This window comes from Eubalaena glacialis, chromosome 5 (genome assembly GCF_028564815.1).
Source record: "Eubalaena glacialis isolate mEubGla1 chromosome 5, mEubGla1.1.hap2.+ XY, whole genome shotgun sequence".
Taxonomy (NCBI): Eukaryota; Metazoa; Chordata; class Mammalia; order Artiodactyla; family Balaenidae; genus Eubalaena; species Eubalaena glacialis.
The window spans coordinates 29,960,040-29,984,530 of NC_083720.1; the positions used below are offsets into that span (position 1 = coordinate 29,960,040).

The 24,491-nt window shown below is 36.0% G+C and overlaps 1 protein-coding gene across 1 annotated transcript in view; it reads right to left on the reverse strand.

Moving 5' to 3' along the window:
• The window catches only part of ENPEP (glutamyl aminopeptidase), a 104,539-nt gene that overhangs the window by 29,322 nt on the left and 50,726 nt on the right, over nt 1-24,491 (reverse strand). Inside the window, exons 7-11 of the mRNA XM_061192049.1 lie at nt 19,085-19,219; nt 16,854-16,919; nt 11,666-11,731; nt 11,378-11,529; nt 1,001-1,080 (exon numbers count right to left, since the gene is read on the reverse strand). Coding sequence (XP_061048032.1) covers nt 1,001-1,080; nt 11,378-11,529; nt 11,666-11,731; nt 16,854-16,919; nt 19,085-19,219 — 499 coding nt within the window. The remainder of the gene's footprint in view (nt 1-1,000; nt 1,081-11,377; nt 11,530-11,665; nt 11,732-16,853; nt 16,920-19,084; nt 19,220-24,491) is intronic.

Here is a 24,491-nt window from a genome sequence, read left to right on the forward strand (position 1 = left end):
AGCAAATAGGCATATGTAAATAGAGGGTAGGTGATCTACTTTTATCCCTGAGAAGCCATGGGGGAAAGTCCATGCCAAATGCTATTCTGAAACCAAGTCCTCATGGGAAGGGATGAAGAAGAGTCTCATTTGTCTTAGATAAGAAGTGATTTTAAACACAAAACAAGCACAATAGCAAAAGTATAAAAAGCAAGATTCTTCTGGGATGGTTGCTAAAACCTGTCATTATTTTTTCAGCGATCTGTGGTAGAGAACATGTGATAAGGTCTCCCATGTTTTTACGTAAGTCTAAACTTTTTCAAGAAAGGAAAAGACAAATCAATGGAGACAGAATACGGAAATATATTTCTAGTTGATTTAAGTGAGCAGAACAGTCACAGCTGAATTTAACACAGGCAAGTGCCAAGTCATTCGCTTAGGGAGATGGTTAGATGGATGGATATAGATATAGGTAGTGCCTTGAGCTACTGGTGACAACTTGACAGCTTAGAAAAAATGATTGGGAGTCATTGAAGATTCTAATGTCATGCTAGTTGAAAAAATGATAGGTCTAATTTAATGGCAGCATTTTAAAAATCAGGCTTGTTACATAACATTCTAAGAAATTCAGTGGCTTATCTGATATTTAAAAAGAAGAAAGGAAAAGAGAAGGAACAAAGTAGGAAGGAAAAAAGAAGCGAGGAAAGAAGGAAGAGAGCAAAGAAAGGATGAAAATTGATACATTGATCTTCCAGTGGTTGGGTATCTGACCCTTCTCCTTTGGATATGGGTATTTATTATTGTACCAGTCATGGTAAATCATTACAAAGAATTTCTTAAGGTAAAAAAGTTCTCATTATTATAGATAAGGATTTTGGCTCACCAGTTAATTATTTAAGAGATTTCTTTTCGCTGAAGTTTACATCATAAGTTCCATCTGTATTGTTGTTTCTTTACACTTATATTCATTTAATGTAGTACATTAATTCAAAGAAGAAATAAATCAATTGATGATATTTACCTCTTGTTTCTGACCTATTGTAGAATGTAATCCTTGATTCATTATTTTCAGTCCATTTAACTGGAATATTCCATGTGTAACTAAAGTTTTTTAAAAAGAAAAATTTTAACTTTTATCACTAATAAATAAAAACATTTCCAAAGTAAAAACAAACAAGCATAAAAAGCAATAGACAAGCATATTTTCCTCATAAGCAATTGTCCAGTGTATAGTATACAATTAATACAGTTAATACAGTACTCTTTTGTGGTAAAGATAGGCTGTGTAATTGCTTTCAATTTTTATAAATCTCTAAAATTTGGAACTTTGTATCAAAAAATTAGCTAAGGATGAAGAAGATTATTTCAGTAAAAATGCCTTGAGGCTTTGGAATAAAGATATTGCATAAATATAACACATATAAAATTGAGCATTCACATACATACTTGCACAGACTTTAATATGCTCTAGTTTCTGTCAAGGAACACAACACATGTTTAGAATTCAGAAGACAATATTAAAATGCTGTGAAGGAAATAATGCCTTTTAGAAATTATGTTGAAATGACACCACCACCATCATCCCTTAAAGCTTCTCATGCTCTTTAAATATCTCCTGTTTACAATCATGTGAACCAGTGTGTTGCAAAGAAAAATCACCAGGCAAGCATGTTTCAGGGGGTTTTCGTATTCTTTTTAGCTTCTTAGTATTTTCTCATGGAGCAGGGGGAGGAGGTTAGCTTTGTACTTTGACACAATATATACTTAACATTTTAGTCTTGAAATCTCATAAAAGAGGTCTTAAATGTCTTTTAGATTGTTCTCATGTCATATCTTACCAGTCAGAAAACACAGGAGATCTAGAGAAAAGATGAATCTGTGTTTGGGTTTAGGTTTCAACTCAAAGTTGGCCTTGTTTTTCTTCATCTGTGATCATTCAAGTCCCTAACAGAGAATGGGGGAATGATATTTCTCCCTTTCAAGTTATAATAAAATTTATGTAATTCAGGGAGAATATATATTTGCCATCTACATGAAAGAAGTAATCCTTTATTGTCTAACTACAGAAATGTTTTATAGGTTGAACTTTTACTAGCTCTCTTGAAGGAGTTTATTGCAGTGGAATGTTTTTGGCTGTAAGTTTCATAGAACCAATACATAAATTGTTTCTTGGATCCTATAGGAGACATTGTCAGTGCTCCACCCTGATCCCCTTGAATTTCTTTGTCATTTTTGTACACCCTGGATTCCATTGTGCTTTCCCTGCCAACAGCCAGCACCTGGGTCTCTCTGTTAGAGGACTGCCCTCTGGCTGCCTGAGCAAGGAAAGCTAGAAGTTCCTGGAAGTTTACATCCTTGGATGCAGCCCTTAGCCAATGATGGATGGGCATGAAAATGTTCTTTGCCCCATCCACAGGACCACACTGAAGCACTGTCTCTAGAACTTCCCTGCAGGGTAGTCACCCTGGACAGAACCTGTTTGTTGTTGCACCTTTGCTGCTTGATATCCCTCTTCCCAATCCCCCTACCAGCCTTTCCTAGGCTTCCTAATGAGTCACTTTCACTTGAATGATCACCTCAGGGTCTGATTTTAGCGAAGCCAACCTAAGAACGATCCCTTTCCTAGACTAGTACTTGTAGTCTAGTAAAGTCTGTCTGTAGTATAGATAGACTAGTAATATTGCCAGAGCTTCTCGACAGATAGACAAAGAAGCATTTTTTTAAAGTCACATTCTACCTACAGATTGCACTCTTTCACTGCTCTGCTGATGTGGTGTTGCCATGTAGACTAACATTTCATTCCTCCTCACCTTTCCCCAATGCCAACCCGACTGAAACAACAGAGTACGGAGTGTCTCGATACACTATATGCGCAGTTAGGATTTCACATTTCCACTATCCCCTCTAAGACACGGTCTCTGGGACTAGGCTGTGCCTAAGAGTAGGCATAAGATATACTGCTAAGGTCATGTAAAAAATATTACTCTGAGGTCTGTAAGAGCATCATAAGACAAAAAAGGATGGAGGGTTGAGGCTATATAATTTTATAGTTTTGGAACCACTTACAGGATCTAATCTGAGTAAAATTATAGATTAGAGAGTACAAAATGTCAAGAAATAGAAATTACATAAATGAAATGATAGAGTTTCCTATATGTTTTCTAAAATTCAAGAGTATCAGATTTCATTTTTTAAAGGTATAATTCACTTTTAAAATATCTAACAATATAACAGTTTCTGGCAGTATAAATATGGCCAATCTAATTTTCACTAAGGAAACTGACTTTGCCCCAACATGACATACCTACTACCATTCTTCCACCGGTTTACATTGACTGGACTGCCAAAGACACGTAAACTTGTCCCATAGAGAACTCTCCCCGATGGAGATGTGAAACTGGCCCATTTCTAAGAGATGGTTGAGGCCATAGTGTAAAACAGTAACTTACAAATGTGTGGGCCATTTAGATTATAAAAAGTTTCTGGTCAGTAAGAATTCCCTAATATTGGAATATTTAAGCAGTGAGAAAAGGGAAGAGGCCATTTAGTTTATAATACAACTTAACATTGTCTACCAGATAGGAATATACCTGAACAGAGAGCAGGTGAACACTAGGGTTGGAGAAAAAACTAATTCCTTTCTGGGGGCATTAGGTCCCATATAATCTAATCTATAATTAGATTATATTATGATCTAACTTTTTAATAAAATGGAAAAATAAGGAATGATAATTTTCTATATAATGTCTTTTTGTCTCTTATTTGTTCAAGAGCCACTACAAATTTTTAAGAAATGTTCTCAAGAGGATAGCCCATCTTTTCTAGGTTTATTTTCCTATGCATATATAATTTGTAACTTTTTTTTAAAAAAAGGGAACAAGTAGATTGACTTTATGATAAATGATCACTAAAAATCATGCATCTATGAATCTAAAATTTTTTTAAAGTGTCTGAAGGTTAAAACTAAAAAAAAATTAGAGAAAAGTGTAAATGTTAGGATGGTTCCATGTTCTAAATCTTGATGAATACAGTTTAAAGATTTATTATAACTTTAAAAGTGATTTTAGACCTGTTGATATGTTTAGTTCCCTTGGTAATAAATTTTTTTTGTTTGTGTGGAGAGGAATCTATAACCCAGGAGTAGTCTTTAAAAATGTAACCCCACAGGTTTAAAACAGTGTTGGCTGTGTCTCTGGCTTAGCAAATCAATGGATATGAATGAGAGAAGGGAACAACTACTGTGAAGCTTTCCCAATGGAAGTTTGTTTCTCAAGAAAGAAACATATTTTTTAAATTTTATATGTGTAAACACTATTAAATAGCAGTGTTAAATATGGCCAATCTGATTTGCTAGAACATAAAACAGTAACTGTAAAAAACAATTTATAGTTAACAGAATGATCACAGAAATTATGTTGATTTATGTAATTGAATTATCACCTGATAGCAAGTCAGATCTAAGTTTCAAATCATGCATATATTATGAAGAGGAAAGAGTGAAAAACAAAGAAGTTTTCTCCATCATAATCTTTCCTCTCCAAAATAAAGATAAAGAAGGAAATACAGACACTCCCTGACTGATTTCATTGGGTCTAAGACCTCAAATTTTCCTTTGTTTTGGCGTGAACTATTAATTTTCAGAACCTGCATTCCAGCAAGATATCCAGTTTCTCTGAATTTCATTTGCTGTGGGAGAGCTGAGTGTCTGAGGTTTCCAGGGGGAGAGGCTGGTAACAGGTTTCAACAAGGTGAGCACCACTGGCTTCTCCAGTTCAGGTGCCAACCAGTTTCTTGAAGTAGCTAATTTAATAATTCTGAGTGTTCTTCATTCTCGATGCCTGGGACAGAAAGTTTTTGGCAATTTGAATTTTTGGAAACACCTGAGTGTGCTGTTCGTGTAACAATTCCCAAAGCCCTGAATTGGAAATCAGGAAACAGGTTCTGTTACCTGCTGCATGTAGTACGTATCATAAAGTGGGTCTATAAAGATTTTTCAGTTCTCTAGAAATACGGGTATGACCCATATAGAGCAAGATGAGAACAATATTCTAAAAGGAGATTGTTCTCTTCAAATTCATCCGATTCAATTCCCTGCACACTGTTTATTCTTTAATTGGAAGTTTTAGCTCAACTCAATCTTTGGAACATGTGCCACACAGCCCCAGCCTGGCCATTCTCCTAGGGCAGGCCCTATCAACTCCATCACCTCTCACATGCTACAATGTCACTAGCTACAATGTCATCCTAACTGGTCTCCCTGCATCCACTCTTGTCCCACCTGATCTGTTCTCCATAGTGCAGCCAGAGGGGAACTTTGAAAAATGTAAACATGATCCTGCCAGTTCTCTCCTTAACATCCTTGAATTTGCACACTCTTTTGTTCAAAATCTTTAACATGGTCTGCATGCCTGTCCCCTGCCTTCCCCTCCAACTTTATCTCCCACCAGTCTTCCCAGTGCCTCTCTGTTGTCCAGTTCTTGGAGCCAGACTGCCTGCATTCAGATCGAGGATCCATCACTTACACTCTGTGCAACCCTGAATAAGTTATTTAAAAATTTTCTGCCTAAAGTTCTCTATCTGTTATAATAAAATACATTAAAGTACTTAGAATAGTGCCAGCTACTTAGTAAATGCTCAGTAAGCATTGCATATTATATGTATAATGCTCCTTTTAAACTTTAGAGCCTTCATATATGTTGCATTTTCTGTTTTGAAAACCCCGACAGTCATCCCCCAACACCAATTTACTCAGTTTAAATATCACTTCCTCAAGAAAGAAAGTCTTCTGTAGTCCTCTCTACTGCACCACATCTCCTGTCCCACAGTTAATTCAGGCTCAGCATATCAGTGGACACATGGCAGCAGAGAATAATTACTGTGAAACTTCCAAATGGAAGCTTGTTTCGCAAGAGAGAAATATTTAAAAAATTTTAATATCCAAAGGCTCTAGCAGTATTAAAATGGGCCAATTTAATTTGCTAGAACATAAAACAATAACTGTAAAAGAACCAGTTTATAGTTATTAAACGCTTCCTGAGACACCTTCTACACTATATTTCTCCTTCCTCATGTTATATTAATTGCTACTGAATAATTGATCTTGTGATGATTTATATATGTGACTGTAAAATGAGGTCAGTGAGACTATTAAAAAAGGAAGAGGGTGAAGGGTCTTTTCAGTGGAAATCGGGTAGTGGAGATTAGAGGCCACCTGGAGTGTGGTGAGTGCAAAATTCTCTCCACCCAAAGCACGTATTAAGAAGTTAAAAGACAATTAAAATCGGCATGGGTGAAATTGGAATGTTGTCCAGGGGACCAAGGTGTTGCTCTCATTTAGCCAGGATCCCGTCTAGGAGGGGGCTCAGCTGGGTGATGAAGGTCAGAGATGACATCCCCAAAGTGGTACACCCAGTTTCCTGTGGCCAGCTCCAGTGGCTAGGGGGGGCGTCCTGAGATCGTGATTTTGTTTTCTTCATTTGGGAGCGGTTGGCACCCCAGAAATAACTAGTTATACAGAAATGGCTATATTATTAATACTTTTGTAAAAGTTATATTCATACAAGTGTAATAAGTTTTGAAATCACTGGCTGTGTGGCACGTGTTTTGTCAGCTTTTACAATATTTCTTATGTTTTAAAAATCTGGCAAATTAGAGGAAATGGCGTATTGGATTTGTAATTTTATCTGACATTCTTAGAATACCTTAACTCAGTAGTCATGTTTAAATGCCTATAAAAGTCTGATTTGGGTGAGGTTTTTTTTGTTGTTGTTAATTTTATTGGAGTAGAGTTGATTTACAATGTTGTGTTAGTTTCAGGTGTACAGCAAAGTGATTCAGTTATACATATACGTATATTCATTCTTTTTTCAGATTCTTTTCCCATATAGGTTATTACAGAATATTGAATAGAGTTCCCCATGCTATATAGTAGGCCCTTGTTGGTTTTCTATTTTATATATGGTAGTGTGTGTATGTTAATCCCAAACTCCTAATTTATCCCTCCCCCGCATGTTTCCCCTTTGGTAACCATAAGTTTGTTTTCGAAATCTGTGAGTTTGTTTCTGTTTTGTAAACAAGTTTATTTATATCATTTTAAAAATTAGATTCCTCATGAGTGATATCATATGGTATTTGTCTTTCTCTGACTTACTTCACTTAGTGTGATAATCTCTAGGTCCATCCATGTTGCTGCAAATGGCATTATTTCGTTCTTTTTTATGGCTGAGTAATATTCCATTGTATACATGTACCACATCTTCTTTATCCATTCCTCTGTTGATGGACATTTAGATTGCTTCCATGTCTTGGCTATTGTAAATACTGCTGCAATGAACATTGGGGTGTGTGCATCTTTTCAAATTATGGTTTTCTCTGGAATATGCCCAGGAGTGGGATTGCTGGATCATATGGTAGTACTATTTTTTGTTTTTTAAGGAACCTCCATACTGTTCTCCATAGTGGTTGTACCAATTTATATTCCCACCAACAGTGTAGGAAGTTTCCCTTTTCTCCACACCCTCTCTGGCCTTTATTGTTTGTAGACTTTTTGATGCTGGTCATTCTGACTGGTGTGAGGTGATACCTCATTGTAGTTTTGATTTGCATTTGTTTGATATTTAGTTATGTTGAGCATCTTTTCATGTACTAGGAAAGTCTGATTTTGTAAAGTTAAAGGTTTGATTCTTTTTTTCTTTTTTGGTTGTTAAGGTTTAATGTGTTTGAGAATGCCCAAGAAATTTGATATACTATATTTATGAATTTTAATTTGTTAGATTCATAAAAATGTATAGAAAAGTCTTTTTAGAAATTAGATTCATAAAACTGTGTCTTTCGGTGTTTATATTTGAAATTATAAATGGAATTTAATACAATTTTAAGTGATGTTTAGAAGTTTCTTATAAATGATATATGCAAAATAATTTGATTGATTGAGTTTGTAATTGCTGTTAAAATGTTTGGAGGATTTCATTTATGCATTGTAAATAAAAACATCCTTAATCAAAAACTGGGAAAACCATTATTGAAAAGCCACTGTCTCCTACACCCTTTCCACAGACCAGCACCTCTCTCAGAAGCAGCCCCTTTTAAATGCTTCTGGTTTTAGTTCTTCTGATGTCTAATACTGTAACTCTAAATACCTCTATATTTTTTTAGATAGTATTTATTAACTCACCCATGAGAGAGGGTGATTTAGTTCACTTATACTACTTTCTTTTTCATTCCCCCTTTAACAGTCAAATTATAATAAAGCAAAATTATTATTATTAGACTTTCTATAGGTTACAATTGTTCCTTTAAATAATATACCCATACTGCCTTTTCTTGTTTTATAAATTTTAGTATTGTTACTCTCTCCTAACTGTAGAATAAGGTTATCTTGTGCAGTGCTGATAAATGCTTAACAACCAGCTCTCAGGGCAGGGGTGGGAAGTGGAATGTAGTATTTGCTGATTTCCATTAATTCACATCATGACCAATTTCAGGCTACTGGAATGATGTCACTGAGTTGGGATTAAAGCCAGCTTCGGTCCACCACTGAATCAGTATCCAGTATCCTTTTTTCCACCTTTTCTTCCTCTTCCACCTCCTTTCTTCTGTCAGCTGTTTTTTCTTGTTACAATGTTAAGACTGTTTATATTTACAATCTAACCTGTCACTATAACAAATATTAACATGTTATCCATTGGTTGATTATAAAAGCTAAAAGATAATAAATAACACATACGAAATTATGCTCTATACATATTGCTGGCTGAGAAGTGTGTTGGAGTCATATTTACTTCTCAATGGTCTGATTTCATGGCCCTTGAGTCACTTAAATGAAAATTTCCCCTAACACCCTAACATAAGGGTAAAATAGACTCCTCTTCTTTATACTTTATCAATGGCATAAAATCATTCTACCTGCTTCATATTTTTGGATCACAATTTTTACATACAGCCTTGATTTTTTTTTTTTCTAATTTTCTTCGTTATAGTTGGCCAGACTGATGGGCCTTCACCAATTCCCCAATTCTGCCATCCTCCCAATTATACTCTCTTTTTCCTGGGGATCACCTAACTCAGCCCCAGTCATCCTGCTCTTATGGCACTGTGAGCCCACTGGATCGCTATTGGTCTGCATTTCCTTTCATGGCTCTCCTAGGTTGGATGAACTGTTTCCTGGATCCTATGTCTTCCTCTTTTTTTGATTTATTCATATTTTTTTTCTCTCCAGGCTCCAATCCGCCTGGACTGTAGCCTTAGTAACTTTCTAAGAAGTGCTGTGTGGAAAGCATTTTCTGGGGCTGCATGTCAGAAAATGTCTTCACTGTGCTTATACGTTTGGTTTAGGGAACTGCCTAGAGAATTAGAGGTTGAAAATATTTTTTGCATCCACGTTTTAAATGACTGCTTCATTTTCTTCTTGAGTTCAGAGTTGTTGTAAAGAAGTCTAATGCCACACTAACTCATATACCCTTGTTTTCTGAAATTTCATGAGGCTATAGCTAGGTATGTTTTTGGTGTTTTTTTTTTTCCTTTTTGTACTGTGTAGTCAATGGGGCATTTTAATCAGAATCCTCGTGCACTTTATTATTTCTTTGGTACAATTTGCCCCTTAAGTTTCTCTATTTTCTTTTTTTGAGAGACTTCTATTAGTTGGGTGCTAGATTTTCCATATTTGTCTTCTGTTTCATATTTGCCAGTTGTATGTGTGTTTGTCCTGTACTTTTAGGGAATTCCCCAAATTTATTTCTAGTTGGTCTATTAATTTTTTTGACAACCAAAATTTAATCTTTCATAGCTCTTTTATATTCTCAGTTTGTCTTTTCGAAAACATTCTGCTCTTAGTTAATGGATATAATAGCTTCTTTGATCTCTTAATATATTTCATAAATTTATTTTTTATTTCAATTATGTCTCTTATAGAGATAGGTTTCTTGTTTGTTCATGTGAGATTTTACCTTTTATGCTTTTAGATTTTTTTCATGTGTCTTGAGATCCTTGATTGTTCATTCATATTTAAGAAAGAAGGACTAAATTGGTTATTCTTGGTGTCTTGTATGTAACCCCTCTACTGTTGAGAAGGGAGGTATATATATATGTATTTTTTTAACATCTTTATTGGAGTATAATCGCTTTACAATGGTGTGTTAGTTTCTGCTTTATAACAAAGTGAATCAGTTATACACATACATATGTTCCCATATCTCTTCCCTCTTGCATCTCCCTCCCTCCCACCCTCCCTATCTCACCCCTCTAGGTGGTCACAAACCACCGAGCTGATCTCCCTGTGCTATGCGGCTGCTTCCCACTAGCTATCTATTTTACATTTGGTAGTGTATATATGTCCATGCCACTCTCTCACTTTGTCACAGCTTACCCTTCCCCCTCCCCATATCCTCAAGTCCATTCTCTAGTAGGTCTGTGTCTTTATTCCCGTCTTACCCCTAGGTTCTTCATGACTTTTTTTTTTTCTTAGATTCCATATATATGTGTTAGCATACAGTATTTGTTTTTCTCTTTCTGACTTACTTCACTCTGTATGACAGACTCTAGGTCCATCCACCTCATCACAAATAACTCAGTTTCGTTTCTTTTTATGGCTGAGTAGAGAAGGGAGGTATATTTTTGAAACTGACTTCTCCGCTGAACAGGAAGTCTGACTAGAGGCTCTGTGTATGTATGAGGGGAGCTGGCAGCTCCAGCCCATTCATCCTACAAATGCCACAAGGAGGAAAGCTTTACTTTGGGTGTCCTAACCAAATGGAAATCCTTAGCTGTCCTCTACGTCCTGGTCAATTTCTTTAGGAAAAAAAGCCCTCTGGATTTTTGCCTTGGGTCATTGCCAGCCTTTTGAGAGCTCTGTGTAGAGGAAAGAATGGCAGTCAATGAAGGGAAAGTGGAGGGGGAGGGGTCTGGCTGGCACAACTGTCCTGAATCCAGACTTCAAATTAATTGCCCTATTTTCAGCCTCACTCCTGCCTTCCACTCTGAGTGCTGACACTGAACCCAGAGCCTGTCTAGGGATAGGGGAAATCAGCTTCCACCTCTGTTGAAAGTCTCTTTTTATCTGGCTGCATCTTCCTCTGTTTTCTGTCTATATTTCTCCCTCTGCTTTTCTTTATCTAGAATTTTATGATGCATTTAGCCCTTCCTATTTTCTTTGCTTCTCTGAGTTTATTTCTTTTAGTACTTATGTTTCTTTATTCAGTGATTTCTGGGAAGAATAGTACTTGCATGCGTGTGCTCAGTCCATCATTTGGAACCTGAAGACAACTGAGCTATTTCTGAATGCCTTTGTTTCCCTAAAGACACTGTGCTTAAGCATCAGGTACTGAAGAGCAAGGTCTAAGCAAATGGCCAGTATTTCCATCAAATTTCTGCTTTTCTCCTGAAATGCGTTATAGATTCTTACCCAAAAATTGAATGTGGCTCAGAAGAATTAACTCTCGAGTCCAACAGAAAGCGTCTCTGTGTGATGTTCCTCATATCTTTCACATTAAGTACAGGATAACCCATCTGATTGGTCCAGGTGTCCATTACTTCTTTCACTGGTAGCTTACTTGCCTAAGATTTTTTTTAAAAATAGAGAATAATCAATCAACAAATAAGGGGAAATAAAAGGATAGAATAATCAGATAAAGAAATGATTGATAAATCATTTGTTAATCAAAGAAATATTTGAGGATATACTCCTCCTTACCTGTTCAAGTGCTGCCCAAAAATCTGAAGTTTTGGCGTTCTTAAATTTGTATTTTTCCAAGTAACTCTGCATGTGAAAGATAACAAGTATTTCAAAAGTCAATGTTTGCTTTTTCCATACTTCCACAACATGAGCTGAACCCTTCAACATGTCTCACTCTAATGAATAATATAGCAAATGTACCTAGAATGAAAATCAAATGATACGCCGTATGCAAAACATTTTGTAACCTATAAAAACACTGTACAAATAACGATTTATTTGTAAAGCATAAGGAATATTTTTTCTTATTAATGAGATAATTCTCTTTTTTGTTGTTGTTTTTTTGTTTTAGTCTAATGGAATTGTGAACAGGTGAGGGAAAGAGTTTAATTTTTTCAGGACAACCAATATAAGATGCTTAAGGACCGTCAACTGTTTAGCAAGCAGTCAACAGTCCATAACATTTTTGATCCACTAGGAAAAAAGATCCATAATTCTATGATGTTCACTTATTGGTGTTAACCTGTCCACTGCTGGCTGCATCCCCTACCTTTATTTATACCAGTAGTGTTTTCTCATCTCAGACACTAGATGACCCCATCACACATGAGTGATTGAAGTGATATGCAAAGATAAAACTGGTGAGCACGGCTCTAAGCCAAGGCTCAGCAAACTTTTTCTGTAAAAAGCTGTATAGTAAAGATTTTAAGTGTTGTGAGACATATAGTCTCTGTCAGAACTACTCAACTCTGCCCAAATAGCACAAAAGCAGTCATAGATAATATGTAAATGAATAAGAATGGCTGTTTTCCAATAAAATGTTATTTATACACACTGATATTTGAATTCCATACAACTTTCACATGTCATGAAATATTCTTTTGATTTTTTCCAGCCATTTAAAATTTTAGAAGTGATTTTCATTTGCAGACCTTACAAAAATGGGTGGTGGGCTGGATTTGGCCTGCAAGCTGTAATAGTTTGCAGACTCCTGCTCTAAATAAATGAATATACAGTCTTCTGAATAATAATACTCATGATGATGATGGCTAAATTGGGAAAATTATTCACTCTAAAGAGTAAGATTTCATTTTTCAAATATTTTAAAAATACAAATCTTTTAACTACAAGGCTCCCTTTTTGTCAGTTCTAGTCACAAAACCTCTCTATATATGAGTTTTCAGGCATAATATGATATCCCTAGAGAAAATTCCTTGTCTTCTTCTAATCTTATAATTGAGCACTACTTATAGTTCTCCAGTAAACCTTCCAGAATTCCTGCTGTATCACTCCTCTGTTATGCTCTAGAATTGTCCTGTTTAAAATGTGGAAGTCTTTGATAGAAATAGAACCTTCTTAAGTGGTCTTTGAACCTTCAAAGAAAATAACCAGTGGTTGACTTTGCTCATATCATTTTCACTCTAAGTTGCTCTAATTTTCAGGAGGTGCTATACCTTAGCCCTGTTATCTTCTAAATTCCTCTTTTTAGGCATAGAGAGATAAAACAATATTATCTGGACTGCTCCAAGATGCCTGGGAGAGGGTTGAGGCCAGTTTGGAATGCTGCCTTCATATTTGTTCTTTTGATTGGTTCACTGCTCAGCACTGCCACTGGAGGGCAGGCGAAGGAAGGGAGAAGAAATGAAAGGCACATATTCTGTATCAAATTTAGGTGTTCGTTCCAGAGTTTTGCATAGATCATTCATTCCTTCTTAGTAAAATAATTGGGTGCTCGGAATAGTAATAATTATAATCATAGCTACCTGTTAATGATGATTTCCAGTGAATAGTATCTTCTTAAAATTAATTTAGAGGAGTTTCTTTGTATATTCACGGTGCCTTGTACTTAGAAACATGCAATCTTGGAACTGAAAGGAACCTTAAATACTATTTTATACAGCTCTCACATTTTGGGCATGAAGGAAACTGGTGTCTAGAGAGGTGAAGAGATTTGCCTGAGATTACGGTGAAGAGACTTCTGAATCCTGGATCAGTTTGTGTGGTTTTCGTCACTGTTGTTATTGTTACTGTTTTTTATTTTTTTTTATTTTTTATAAATTTATTTATTTATTTATTTATTTATGGCTGTGTTGGGTCTTCGTTTCTGTGCGAGGTCTTTCTCTAGTTGCGGCAAGTGGGGGCCACTCTTCATCGCGGTGCGCGGGCCTCTCACTGTCGTGGCCTCTCTTGTTGCGGAGCACAGGCTCCAGACGCGCAGGCTCAGTAGCTGTGGCTTACGGGCCCAGTTGCTCCGCGGCATGTGGGATCCTCCCAGACCAGGGCTCGAACCCGTGTCCCCTGCATTAGCAGGCGGATTCTCAACCACTGCGCCACCAGGGAAGCCCATTGTTACTGTTTTTTAAATTGCAGTTTCTTGCTTCACCTTAGCTAGAGGCTTATATAAGCAGTATATTAAAAGGAACTAATTTTATTTTGTCTAGATTAGTGCTTTTGAATATTCTATATTAAGAAATTTCCTTCTTCACCTTGCATAATCACGATGCAGTCATTCCACTCAAAAGTTCACGATGACCTAGGTTCCCCAATAATAGTCCCTCAGTTAGTATCAGTGTGCACAAAGGAAAGGAACAGTGTTTCTACGACTAGTATCTCAGGAAGGGACAGGACATTTTCCAGTTGAACCATTCCTGTCTTTTCAGCGATACTACTGATACTAGGAGAAAAAGAAAGGATGGATATATTTCTCAGCTTCTATTTCATGACCATACATTGTTATAAATGCCCCATAATTTAATACACTTTTTTACATACAAGCACAGCCTGAAAGATTTTCCAGTTGATGGTTTTACTCTTAATTCCCCTCACTCTGTACCTACTTTGCTGTCTGAGATTGGGTTTGGGGTTAAGGTGATAAGCATGAAAGAGAACAGAGAGCTGGCCATCCCCAGAGTTAGCGCCACACCAGGTTAGCTAATGAAGAGTCACTTTTGGTAGAAAGTTAGTATTTGCAAGGGAAAAGTCTTGGACAGTGTCACATATTGTGGGGTTTAGGGGCAGCAGTCATAGCATGATGATAAGTCAAGGAGAGATACATTTGGATACTAGAATTATGTGAAGGGATGTTCCAATTGGTTTGAGAGCTTATTGAGTGTGGCCTATATTGATCATATACTATTTTCAGATATTAGCTAGTGTTTGAAGATTGAAGGCAAAAAATGAGTGTTTCAGTGTCTTTTTGTAAATTAATTCCATAGCACTATAGTGATATGAAAATTAGTATCTATTCATTCTAGCGCCATCTGTAGTCGCAGTTAGGGTGGAGGAAGATGGTTTTAACGTGAGAAATATTAGTTTTAGACTGGACTGGGTTTTTAATTAATTATATCACAGATATGAGCTAAATAAAATGCAAGAGTATTATTAAATTATTAGAGTAGGTATTCTCTTTTAAAGACTCTTTTGGTACTTCTCAAAAAAAGTTAATATGAAAAATTATTTAATTTGAAGTCCACTTTGAAGATTCCAAGAACGTGTTATTCATCAGTTTAATTTAGAATGAAAACTATGCAAATGAAATTTTAATTTACTTTTAAAAATGAATTGTCTTTGTTTATTTTTATATTCTATATTATTATAGACCATTCATTCATTCAAGAAGCGTTTTTTGGATCTTCTAACATCTGTAATGCACTCTCCTAGGCATGGGAGTACATGCAAAGATATAGAAGACACAGTTCCTCACAAAAGGTGCTTACAGTTAGAGAAGTATGAAATTTGAGTCTGAAGCTGATGAAAAGTTTATAAGATGTTCTAATGTACACTTAAGAACAAACACATAGCTTCTCTCTTTCCACCTAATGTCCACACAGAATATTTTATTCATGGACAAAAGTAGTAAAATGTACTGATGTGCTCCCTGAATATTTCCTAAATCCTGGTCTTATTTTTTACTTTAATAGTCACCTAGGAATTTAAGTACTGGGTAGAAGGGGACCATTTCCTTTTATGGTATTATGGAGAATGCTGATTGCCACATAAGAAGACTTGGCAGTAGTGAGAGCTGTAGGAACGGTGGGCAAGCACTGTCCTGGGGAATCACATCCAAAGGAAGTACTGGTACCCTTTGGGGAAGCTAGCAGGGCACTGCTCTCACCCATTTTCTGTTTTATGGGTTGGATACTATCAGCGCTGCTCTGCCTACTACCTGGGATGTCACAGTAGGGGGGATGGAGATGGAAGAGAAAGAGTCGGAAGACAGTTCCATCCCTAGGCTGCAACAGAGCCAACCTGCAGACAGGACAGTTACAGGGACACAAGGTAGCAATGGTGGTAATATAGATAATATAAAACCCTGAGAGAATTGGCTTATGGTCTAGAAGAACAGCAATGGAACTGGAACAGCCACTGGAGGAATAAGCTTAAGTGGGATGTGTGAAATGCTTTAAGAAATTGATTGTTATTTCTCTTTCCAAACGGAAACAGGCCCTCTTTATTCACTGACTTTATCATAATAGGAATATGTGTGTTAACCATTTTATAATCCAATAATAAGGGAAAAGTCCTTTTAAAAACTATAATGGAAGAGCTTTATAGATAGATTTAAATTTTTATATTATGTTGCTGTGGACTGAATTGTGTTCCCCCCAAATTCATGCTTTGAAGGCCTAATGCCCAATGTGATGGTATTTGCAGATGAGGCCTTTGGGAGGTTTAGGGTGAGGTTTAGATGAGACCATGAGGGTGGGAGCCTCATGATGGGATCAGTGTCCTTATAAGAAGAGGCACCAGAAGGTTCTCTCTCTCTCTGCCATGTGAGGACACAGCAAAAAGGTGACCATCTGGAAGCCAGAAAGAAAACTCTCACCAAAAACTGAGTCTGCCAGCACCTTGGTCTTGGAATTCTTAGTCTACAGAACTGTGAGAAAATAAATTTCTGTTGTTATGCCACCCAATCTATGGTGTTTTGTTATGGCAGACTGAGCTAATACACATGTAAAGGGTGTAAAAAATAACTAAGTAATCTGTTTCACTTCTCTGTGAAACTTTTGTTAAATGACAGTTACAGATACAACGTAGGTACTAACCTGGATGTGATCACCTTTTTGTGTTTTGCAATATTATCTATCCTTGAGCAAGGAAAGGAAAAAGTAAAAAGGGAATTGTCCTTAATTAATCACATATCTTAACATTCATCAGCCATATATCAGTGTAGTTTTTTAATAATATTAAAAGTAATAAATCATACCTGACATCCTTTTTGAAATTTCTCTGGTGTTATCCAGTCTTCAAGCATTCTCAGAATGGAAGCTCCCTATGATGGAAAAGAATGGCAAGTTAAATTAATAAAGGATATGTAAGAAACAAATATCAGTGATCACTATTGTGACTAGTATTTCATGATCATATTTGTGAGATAATGTCTTTAAGATGATTCTGCTAAATTATATGGCTATCAATCTGTGATTTTAGGAGGAAAATACCACTTGGCATACCCCCTGTATCTATGCTTCTAAAATAACTAAAAGGCAAGGAGAAATTGATAAAATGGCCATCATTTCAGTAACTTAAGGTTCAGATAATTATTGCACTTCACCACATGAACCAGTAGATGGGGCTTTCCTAATGAAAGAGAAACTGGAAAAAGTTTTAGAAAAGTCATGTTCTTTGATGAACAAGGAAAGCAACTTCAGGATAAAATTCTGGCTACTTCTTAAGTATATTGGAATATTTGGGAAAAATAATTATATTTTAACAGAGGGGAGTAGACAGTTGAGGAATTAATCTGGTCAGATAGTTTAATATAGATTATGTATATAATTTAGGCATAAAATGCTACTCTTCCAAAGTGGTTTATCTCATTTGATTTTATTTAGTCTGAAGAGTCTGATGAATACTTCTGCTGTCTACTTGCTTTTCATATGTTATAAGATTAATTTTAAGTGCATTATTCATAGATTTAAAAATCAATTTTCAAGTAACTGACCAGAAAAACATTGCTTCCCCATTTAAGTTAGCAATTTCTACTGTAATTTATTAAAATATAAGTTATTTTTGTACCTAGTATAAAGCTAAAGGCTTAGAAACATGTATTTATTTCTGACCTAATACCTTATACCCATGGAATATCTAGGACTTAGGAAGAAGCTGATTTAATAAATATAAATGTCTCTATGTGAATTATTAGAATATACTATAAGTGGATTAGAAATTTTCCTTTTAACAGAAAGATAAAAAGAATCATTGACAATATAAAAGAAAAATGAATAAAGGAAGCCTGAAATAATGCCATGAGAACATATGAGAGGGAAAGCCAAAAAATATGATGCTATAAACTTCAAATACTAATATATAGAAGGCTTTTTCACTAAAGCCAATTTTATCTAGTATTCATTTTAATAATTATAATATTTTGTCTTAAATAAAACTTTGGGTATCACCCAGAAGAGTAAAATGTATTAGTTTGCAGTGGCTTTTGAACAACTTAACCTAGTGCGTAAACCACAAGAGGCTGAGGTGGAAAATTGACTAAAATATGTTGCATACAGGTGTGGAATATGTTTAGAGGAGAAGCTACAGGAGAAGTTGTGGGAGAAAAATGGGTAGCATAAAGCTTCAGGTCACTATGGGTTTTTAGCAACTTTTCATAAAATTTTACTGGATAAAAATGCCCCATCTATGACATGCTAACAAATTCATATTTAAATCGTATATAAAAATGGATGAAAGTAATCCCTTCAAACGGAATTGGATTTAAGTGCTTACTGGAAGCATTCTACTAGAAAAGGTGTCCACGTATATGGCACTTCTCATTGACCACATGGCAGAAAAAGAAGATTTACTGTCTTTTAAAAAATCAAGTCAGGGCTTCCCTGGTGGCGCAGTGGTTGAGAGTCCGCCCGCCATGCGGGGGACGCGGGTTCGAGCCCTGGTCTGGGAGGATCCCGCATGCCGTGGAGCAGCTGGGCCCGTGAATCACAACTACTGAGCCTGCGCGTCTGGAGCTTGTGCTCCGCAACGAGAGGGGCCGCAACAGTGGGAGGCCCGCGCACCGCGATGAAGAGTGGCCCCACTCGCCGCAACTGGAGAAAGCCCTCACACAGAAACGAAGACCCAACACAGCTAAAAATAAATAAATAAATAAATAAAATTAAAAAAAAAAAAAAAAAAATCAAGTCAAACAACTCTAAATTGGATGCTTAAAGGGTAAATGTTCAGTTATCAGAAAGATAGCCGTTATAAACAAAAGTGAAAAGAGAAACTTTTAAAAATCTGATTCAGAATCCTGTGACAATGACCAGCATTGATCATTTCTGCTGAAAATTACAAACTATTGAATATTCAGCACTTGGAATAAGTTCTACACTGTTTCCCAAAGCCCATTAACATAGTATAACCATTCTTACCATTTTTAGGCATTTACTAAGAGAAAAACCACTAAACAGGAAGACATTCAAAACAGTGTCATATTTTCCGCACCTTGCTATAGGAAATCCCATCAAAAACAGATGTTATTTCATCAGGAGTTGTCACAGTGACTATAATTGGGTGTGAAGATATCAAAGAATCATCCTCTTGTACAGGTAATACATCTTCAAGTAGCATCTGATCACGCTGAAATGACAGAATGAACCAAAGAAATCTAGCACTTCCTTTATAGTGGTTTATATGTCAAAATATCATTTATATAATACAAATTGGGGGGAAATAAATATAAATGACTCATATTATTTAAAACAAATATTAGATATTCAAATTAATCATATTTTGCACTGATTTTTCTACACTGATTCCATTCCCTTCTACTTATAATTCCCTTGACTTCACCCCTATATGGCAGGCCAAGAAGACAGAAGCATTTATAAATTCTGTTTCTGCTACTTCTGTGTGACTTTCAGACATGAGCCAAACTTTCAAAGCTCTGTTTCATATCTGTGCAATAAGAATGATGATATCACCCCACAGATTTGTCTGAGACTTAAGGAAACGTGTTGATTTGCCAAAAATTGTTTTAGGCATCTTTTTCCATTAATCATTGGAATTTGGATGACTCGTAATTAATTGAAGAAAACATTAACTTTTGCTTTAGTTCTAATAATTACCTTCTCATTCCTGTCCTAGGTTTTCTCAGCAAAATAGAGTGTTTGAGAGGTCTAGCACTATAGTCAAACTTCCTAGGTTCAAAGCTCAGTTTCTCCACTTTCTAGACATGTGAGTTTAATTTCCCTCACCCATGATGGCAGCTACTTTTTTAGAAATGTGCAGAGGATTTAATGAGATAATGCATGGCAGGCATTTGACATAGTACCTGGCACACAGTGAAAACCTAACACACTAGCTGCTGTTATTATTTTGATTCTTAATCAATTAGATTCTGAACTAGTTCTATTAAATCACTAATAATAAAAATCAAAAGCTTTATTGATCTTACTTAATCAAAAATAGTTCCCAAAAGGAGCATGCTATATTAGTTTACATTTTCCAGTTTTGTGAATTCCACTTATAATAGGCAAGGTGCTGTTGTCAAGTGATGACTGTCAATCAAGGTAATTTTGTCTTGGATTTTAATTTTTGTTCCCCTAAAATGTTTAAGTAAGAAGAAAGAATCTTAATCTCAATGTCAGGAAATTTGACTCTCGTCTTGGTTGTGCTACCAGTTGTCTCTGTGACATTTGGAAGTTACATTACCTTCCTGGGCATCAGATTTTTTCACCTGTAAAATGAGGCTCCACTATTGTGGTACTTATCAAGCTCTCTTACAATGTATCTTAGTTTATCTATTCCCTCCACCATCAGACCCTAAATTAGGAACTTCTATAAGGGCAGGAAGTGTGTTTTATTCAGTTTTGGGTCCTCTGTAGTGTTCACTGAATGAAGAATGAATGAATAGATGAAGAATGAATGAGTTGGATCATATGATTAAATTTCATTTAAGAACTGCATACTAAATTTTTCCAATATTTAATTGTTTTTGAAACACTAAAAGTGGAATGTTAAAATATTACATATACAATATATTACATAAACAGTACATCTTGGTATAAGAAGAGTTACTTTATAGAAAATACAGGACAAAATAATTTTTCATTTATATAGTTTAATTTCAATAAATTATGAAATCAGCAATTTTCAACATAGATGAATGGTCCTCAACTAGGGGACATCTGGCAATATGTGGAGACATTTTTCTTTTGTTTTCTCTCTCTCTTTTTTTAATTGAGGTATTGTTGATTTACAATGTCATGCTAATTTCTGCCGTACAGCAAAGTGACTCAGTTATACACATACATACATTATTTTTTATATTCTTTTCCATTATGGTTTATCCCAGGAGACTGGATATAGTTCCCTGAGCTATACAGTAGGACCTTGTTGTTTATCCATTCTAAATGTAATAGTTTGCATCTACTAACCCCAAACTCTCAGTCCATCCCTCTCCCTCTCCCACCCCTTGGCAACCACAAGTCTGTTCTCTATGTCTGTGAGTCCATTTCTGTTTTGTAGATAAGTTCATTGTGCCGTATTTTAGATTCCACATATAAGTGATATCATATGGTATCTGTCTTTCTCTTTCTGACTTAGTTAGTGTGATCATCTCTAGTTGCATCCGTGTTGCTGCAAATGGCATTATTTCATTCTTTTTTATGGCTGAGTAATATTCCATTGTATATATGTACAACATCGTCTTTATCCATTCATCTTTTTTTTTTAACATCTTTATTGGAGTATAATTGCTTTACAATGGTGTGTTAGTTTCTGCTTTATAACAAAGTGAATCAGTTATACATACACATATGTTCCCATATCTCTTCCCTCTTGCATCTCCCTCCCTCCCACCCTCCCTATCCCACCCCTCTAGGTGGTCACAAAGCACTGAGCTGATCTCCCTGTGCTATGCGGTTGCTTCCCACTAGCTATCTATTTTACGTTTGGTAGTGTATATATGTCCATGCCACTCTCTCACTTTGTCACAGCTTACCCTTCCCCCTCCCCATATCCTCAAGTCCATTCTCTAGTAGGTCTGTGTCTTTATTCCTGTCTTGCCACTAGGTTCTTCATGACTTTTTTTTCCCCTTAGATTCCATATATATGTGTTAGCATACTGTATTTGTTTTTCTCTTCCTGACTTACTTCACTCTGTATGACAGACTCTAACTCCATCCACCTCACTACAAATAACTCCATTTCGTTTCCTTTTATGGCTGAGTAATATTCCATTGTATATATGTGCCACATCTTCTTTATCCATTCATCTGATGATGGACACTTAGGTTGCTTCCATGTCCTGGCTATTGTAAATAGAGCTGCAATGAACATTTTGGTACATGACTCTTTTTGAATTATGGTTTTCTCAGGGTATATGCCCAGTAGTGGGATTGCTGGGTCATATGGTAGCTCCATTTTTAGTTTTCTAAGGAACCTCCATACTGTTCTCCATAGTGGCTGTATCAATTTACATTCCCACCAACAGTGCAAGTGTGTTCCCTTTTCTCCACACCCTCTCCAGCATTTATTGTTTCTAGATTTTTTGATGATGGCCATTCTGACCAATGTGAGATGATATCTCATTGTAGTTTTGATTTGCATTTCTCTAATGATTAATGATGTTGAGCATTCTTGCATGTGTTTGTTGGCAATCTGTATATCTTCTTTGGAGAAATGTCTCTTTAGCTCTTCTGCCCATTTTTGGATTGGGTTGTTTGTTTTTTTGTTATTGAGCTGCATGAGCTGCTTGTAAATTTTGGAGATTAATCCTTTGTCAGTTGCTTCATTTGCAAATATTTTCTCCCATTCTGAGGGTTGTCTTTTGGTCTTGTTTATGGTTTCCTTTGCTGTGCAAAAGCTTTTCAGTTTCATTAGGTCCCATTTGTTTATTTTTGTTTTTATTTCCATTTCTCTGGGAGGTGAGTCAAAAAGGATCTTGCTGTGATTTATGTCATAGAGTGTTCTGCCTAGGTTTTCCTCTAAGAGTTTGATAGTGTCTGGCCTTACATTTAGGTCTTTAATCCATTTTGAGTTTATTTTTGTGTATGGTGTTAGGGAGTGTTCTAATTTCATACTTTTACATGCACCTGTCCAGTTTTCCCAGCACCACTTATTGAAGAGGCTGTCTTTTCTCCACTGTATATGCTTGCCTCCTTTATCAAAGATAAGGTGACCATATGTGCATGGGTTTATCTCTGGGCTTTCAATCCTGTTCCATTGATCTATATTTCTGTCTTTGTGCCAGTACCATACTGTCTTGATTACTGTAGCTTTGTAGTATAGTCTGAAGTCAGGGAGCCTGAGTCCTCCAGCTCCATTTTTCATTGTCAAGATTGCTTTGGCTATTCGGGGTCTTTTGTGTTTCCATACAAATTGTCAAATTTTCTGTTCTAGTTCTGTGAAAAATGCCAGTGGTAGTTTGATAGGGATCGCATTGAATCTGTAGATTGCTTTGGGTAGTATAGTCATTTTCACAATGTTGATTCTTCCAATCCAAGAACATGGTATATCTCTCCATCTATTTGTATCATCTTTAATTTCTTTCATCAGTGTCTTATAATTTTCTGCATACAGGTCTCTTGTCTCCTTAGGTAGGTTTATTCCTAGGTATTTTATTCTTTTTGTTGCAGTGGTAAATGGGAGTGTTTTCTTAATTTCACTTTCAGATTTTTCATCCTTACTGTATACAAATGCAAGAGATTTCTGTGCATTAATTTTGTATCCTGCTACTTTACCAAATTCATTGATTAGCTCTAGTAGTTTTCTGGTAGCATCTTTAGGATTCTCTATGTATAGTATCAAGTCATCTGCAAACAGTGACAGCTTTACTTCTTCTTTTCCGATTTGGATTCCTTTTATTTCTTTTTCTTCTCTGATTGCTGTGGCTAACACTTCCAAAACTATGTTGAATAATAGTGGTGAGAGTGGGCAACCTTGTCTTGTTCCTGATCTTAGTGGAAATGGTTTCAGTTTTTCACCATTGAGGACAATGTTGGCTGTGGGTTTGTCATATATGGCCTTTATTATGTTGAGGAAAGTTCCCTCTATGCCTACTTTCTGCAGGGCTTTTATCATAAATGGGTGTTAAATTTTGTCAAAAGCTTTCTCTGCATCTATTGAGATGATCATATGGTTTTTCTCCTTCAATTTGTTAATATGGTGTATCACATTGATTGATTTGCATATATTGAAGAATCCTTGCATTCCTGGAATAAACCCCACTTGATCATGGTGTATGATCCTTTTAATGTGCTGTTGGATGCTGTTTGCTAGTATTTTGTTGAGGATTTTTGCATCTATGTTCATCAGTGATATTGGCCTGTAGTTTTCTTTCTTTGTGACATCTTTGTCTGGTTTTGGTATCAGGGTGATGGTGGCCTCGTAGAATGAGTTTGGGAGTGTTCCTCCCACTGCAATATTTTGGAAGAGTTTGAGAAGGATAGGTGTTAGCTCTTCTCTAAATGTTTGATAGAATTCGCCTGTGAAGCCATCTGGTCCTGGGCTTTTGTTTGTTGGAAGATTTTAAATCACAGTTTCAATTTCAGTGCTTGTGATTGGTCTGTTCATATTTTCTATTTCTTCCTGGTTCAGTCTTGGCAGGTTGTGCATTTCTAAGAATTTGTCCATTTCTTCCAGGTTGTCCATTTTATTGGCATAGAGTTGCTTGTAGTAATCTCTCATGATCGTTTGTATTTCTGCAGTGTCAGTTGTTACTTCTCCTTTTTCATTTCTAATTCTATTGATTTGAGTCTTCTCCCTTTTTTTCTTGATGAGTCTGGCTAATGGTTTATCAATTTTGTTTATCTTCTCAAAGAACCAGCTTTTAGTTTTATTGATCTTTGCTATTGTCTCCTTCATTTCTTTTTCATTTATTTCTGATCTGATCTTTATGATTTCTTTC